The sequence below is a fragment of the Oncorhynchus nerka genome, linkage group LG3 (genome assembly GCF_034236695.1).
Source record: "Oncorhynchus nerka isolate Pitt River linkage group LG3, Oner_Uvic_2.0, whole genome shotgun sequence".
In the NCBI taxonomy this organism is placed as follows: domain Eukaryota; kingdom Metazoa; phylum Chordata; class Actinopteri; order Salmoniformes; family Salmonidae; genus Oncorhynchus; species Oncorhynchus nerka.
In genome coordinates, this window is record NC_088398.1 from 4,447,615 (window position 1) to 4,451,857 (window position 4,243).

Here is a 4,243-nt window from a genome sequence, read left to right on the forward strand (position 1 = left end):
CAGTTACCTTTTCAGGTTTAAAAGTGTATCTGCACCTGCATAATTTGACAGTTTGGCTTCATCATTGTTTGCAAATGAGGGGGTTAATACTGGCACCCTTAATTTTATATCACAATTTCAGACACACTATCATCATGTGGATGGAATTTAAGCAATTACCACAACTTGATTACATACACCTTAACCCAAACCAATGGTTAGTGTTTGTGAATGAGCCAATAGTGAATACCAGGTGATCTTTGCCGTGCTGTCCTCCACCTCCTTCCAGCACACCAAGAGTCCTTTTTCTTACCAGCCATACATACATACTCAGCCTTACTGAACAGAGTGTGGAGCATACAAACCCAGACGTTGCTGCCATCTGCACAGACAGCGATCTCATCTCCATCTGTTGTATGGCGGGACTGATCCAGCCACCATATTTGAAGGTGAAGACTTTGCCACCATCTTGATGGAGCTGACTTCTTCCTGTGTGATGGGAGTGCTTGACGACTGCTATTCCATGCTGCTGAGGGGGCTGTTGATCGGCTCAGGAAACACCACAGGCTCGCTCAGAGCCTCAACTTGGTTATTTGGTACTCTTAAGGGGTGGGAGACTGCCTCCTTGTCTGCTCTCAGGGGATAGATGGACTATAGGTGGATATCCTGCCTCCTGGACACATACTGAGGGATTGCAGAGGCCATTCTTGGTAAATATTAGGGGACTGTATCCAAATATTCAGGAAAGGACTAGAGACACCAGGCTCCACCATCAGCAAATATAACTTTATAAGTCTGTGGGTTGAAGGGTGAAGCAACTGGGGGGACAACTGTGGGGTAAGGATGGATGTGGCCAACCTGGGCAAGGAGCCAATCAGAACCTTCAGATTTCTTAGTCAATACCTTTCAGGGGTGACAAGTGTGCAGGGCTAGGCAGGAACAGGAAGTGGGAGTAACTTTCCCCACCAGATCACCAATCATAGACAGCTTGAGGGAAGGGGGGACAGGACATACAAACCACCATCTCCTCCTCTCCCGGATTGGACGCTGGATCACAAAGGCTTCCTGAAAGCAGCAAAGGGCTAGCACAGTCTCTAGAGCTGAACACCTGAACAGACAAACCTCTTCTCTGGTTGACGGTTTGGTTTTGGAGTGGATGAGCAGCCTGTTGGATGAGGGTTTGAGGGATGACTTTAGCTCATTTAGTTTTCATCTCCCTCTTGGGTTCTCAAGGCTTGTCTTCGCATGAGTTTGAGGCTGTTGACTTGAGGGAAGGAAAAACATAACAGAACACTGTTAGCTTAAAACGTCTGAGAGCGATAGTGGATGGGAGACCTTGAGGCTACACTCTTCCCTGATCTGTGTGAGTTGGCGCTTGATCTTCGGGTCTTACATTGAACTAATGCCTAACATCTGTTTGTCATTAAAATGGTCTAAGTCGAAGGTATAATTAATATCTTGAGCTGATCCGAGATGTGTGGGACTAAGCTATTCTAAATGTATTTGATGTGCAGCATGTATGCAGATAATCTCCCCCACTCTTGTTATTCAGTCCATATCTGTGAGCAGTGCATCTGTGGGTGGGATCCTCACTGAATTTCAGCCTTAAGTGATTTAGTGGGTCCTAGTGCATATCTCTCCCTCTTTCTACAGGACTAAATTGTAGTTTCAGTCTAACCACTAGTCTCCCTCCTGAAGTGTATAGTGCAGTATAACTGGAGGGTACATTCCTGACCCTGTCTATCTCTCAGTATCTCCCTTTAGTGTGCTTTCCCCCCTCCCCGGTAAACCCCCACCCCTCAGGAGGCTGCCAGACTGGCTGAGCTGGTCTTGCAGTCTATCTTGCTGGGGTCAGAGGGGAAGAAGGTGACCCCCAGGCCTGTGAGGAAGGCCATGCAAGAGTCTAAACAAAGGAAGCCCAGACTGGACTGCACATACTCCACCGGCAAGTCTGGTCTGAATCTGGGAAAACAGAGGGGGAGAGGCAATTTAAAGTTGGACCATTTCTATCCTATATACAATTACATAAAATGATGAATTGTTAGGAACCATGGAGTTTGGATGAAAGGCCTCTGGCGTACGTTTTGAATAAGGCCCTGAGAGCGATCATCCTCTCCCTCTCTACAAACTTGTCTATGAGGTAGGATGCCATGCGTGGGGCTCTCCGGTAGAGCTGGAAAAACCGGTGGAAGTTTCCCAGAGCCCAGGCGGCGCGGAGGGAGAGCGCGTGGGACACACACTCATCCGCCCGCAGCGCCGCAGTCAGGTACACCAGCTCAGTCGTGATGTCTGTGTGTGGGGGGCAAACACGCAACCAAGAAAATCAGGACATTAAGCTCAATTCTATGCGAGCCAAAATCAAATGCAGAAATATAATGATTGATGAGGAATACCAGGCAGGTGGGTAAGTTACCTCCAGAGTTTTTAGTGAAGATATAGTAGAGTAGTCTGTAAGCAGTGAACTCCCCTATGTTCTCTGACGGGTTGTCCTTGTACAGGGCCTTCAGCTGCATCTGGCACTGGTTGAACTCTGCATGGTCGCCCTGGTAACAATGCAAACATTTAGAGAAGAATGCACATCTAGAAAGACACTGCACCTTTAAACTCAAAAACGGCGCCTGACGTCAAATACGAGGTAGCGACGGGGGACAGTGTATGGAGGCCCTCTCACCTTTTCCAGAGCAATGCGTGCATGGCACTCGTATACTTCCACTGTGAACTCTGTACGAACTCCTTGAACCTGAAATGAGAAGAGACACCTCCTGTTTTCATATCCTCATATACCGAGATAGGACTCAAATACCGTGATAGGACGAAGTGCCTGTTTGACAAAACTAAAAAGGACATGTAAACATACCGTGAGGTCCTGTCGTATGGACTTCATCTGTTCACAGGCGTAGGGGTAGTCCTGACGGGTCTTCCAGTGGGCCTTCACGGCCAACAGAGACTTCCTCAGCACCTGGCCAGAGACGGGATTAGGAGACAAACATCACACAATCTGAAGGGAGGCCTCAAATAAGGATCCTCTCATTCCACGTGACAGGCGATACTCACAGATACAGGACGCACGGTGGCAGGGTCAGGGGCACAGGTAAGTCTCAGGTAGATCTTGGTGATCTCTTGGCAGGTGCCTACGATGGGGCAGTCGTCCCAGCTCAGGTCCTCCTTGGGCAGCTCCAGGTTGTTGATGGACAGCACCAGGGGCTCTGAACGCATCTTGGTGTTGTGGAAGCGTGCCGCTCGGCTTTGTTTCTTGGCCTCCCGGTGGGGGTCGTGGAAGTCCAGGCCGGCATTCCCACCTTTCCTCTTCTTGCCCAGGACGGTGGAGTTAGCGTCATCCATGTTTCTGAGAAGAGAAGCCGAAATGTGATCAGCACAATGAGAATCAGGAAAGGTGAATATTAGTTGTGGGTGAGTCAAGGCCAATGACTTGAAAGAAGATCTCACCCAAAACTAGCTGTTGGTATTTGTTTCATTAGTCCATTGTTGATATAGTCCCAGAAGGTTTTGCATGTTGGCAATCAAGTTTTCAAGATGTACCACTTTCAAAATACAAGCCGGTATGATGCATTTTGCATCATATTGCAGTTTGGCATAATTTGATGCAAAATGCATTATTCCGGCTATATTTCTGTATTTTGAAAGTTGTATATCTTGAAAACTTGATTGCTGACATGCAAAACATTTAGTCTGGAATTTTTCTTTAGGCCAAAACATGCTTATTTACCTCCGTCCTCTGTTGCCTCTTCCGCCCCTTCCTCGTCCCCTCTCTCCACCCCCTCTGCCTCGGTCCCTGTCACCCCCACGGCCACGCCCTCCTTTCTGGTTGCGCCGGGGAAGCTGGGTTCGGAGGTCACTGGACATGCTGCTGTCCGACTGGGACTCAGAGTCACTGGAAGAGGAGGATATTACAACATAAAAAAACTACACAGCATACTTTCTCTTTTTAGAGTGGCTATGATTATACTATATTAAGGGGAATATTTGACCAATAAAAAGCAGGTTGGGACAAATAATACACCTAGCCAATTATAAAAAGAATAAAGAAAAAAATCACTGGACTAACTCAAAACACACAAACACACACACACAGACTCTCACCTGCGCCTGTGTCTCTGGCCATTGCGGTCCCTGTGTCGGCTGTGGGAGGGAGAGGGGGAGCGAGAGGAGGAGCCTGAGGAGCTGGATGAGGGGCTTCTCTGGGAGAAGACGTTCCTGTAGTGTCCCAGCCTGGCCCCACCACCCCTGCCACGCGTAGCCCCAC

At 48.4% G+C, this 4,243-nt stretch overlaps 1 protein-coding gene across 1 annotated transcript; it reads right to left on the minus strand.

Moving 5' to 3' along the window:
- Positions 1-809: 809 nt before the first annotated feature.
- LOC115113790 (leukocyte receptor cluster member 8 homolog) lies at positions 810-4,237 on the minus strand. Its single transcript, XM_065007272.1, has 8 exons — positions 4,081-4,237; positions 3,707-3,871; positions 3,034-3,325; positions 2,837-2,938; positions 2,651-2,719; positions 2,393-2,522; positions 2,061-2,268; positions 810-1,941 (listed from the first exon to the last, which is right to left on the minus strand). The coding sequence occupies exons 2-8, from the start codon at positions 3,841-3,843 to the stop codon at positions 1,779-1,781; spliced, it is 1,101 nt and encodes a 366-aa protein (XP_064863344.1). The 5' UTR covers positions 3,844-3,871; positions 4,081-4,237; the 3' UTR covers positions 810-1,778.
- Between the last annotated feature and the right edge of the window lie 6 nt (positions 4,238-4,243).

What these genes read in the sequence shown, in the direction of transcription:
- LOC115113790 (XM_065007272.1), bottom strand. Translation starts at nt 3,843, where the DNA reads ATGTCCAGTGACCTCCGAACCCAGCTTCCCCGGCGCAACCAGAAAGGA. An exon ending in AGAGGCAACAGAGGACGGAG is followed by an intron (nt 3,326 to 3,706) that starts GTAAATAAGCAT and finishes TTCTCTTCTCAG; the next exon opens with AAACATGGATGACGCTAACT. An exon ending in CTCAGGGCCTTATTCAAAAC is followed by an intron (nt 1,942 to 2,060) that starts GTACGCCAGAGG and finishes CTGTTTTCCCAG; the next exon opens with ATTCAGACCAGACTTGCCGG.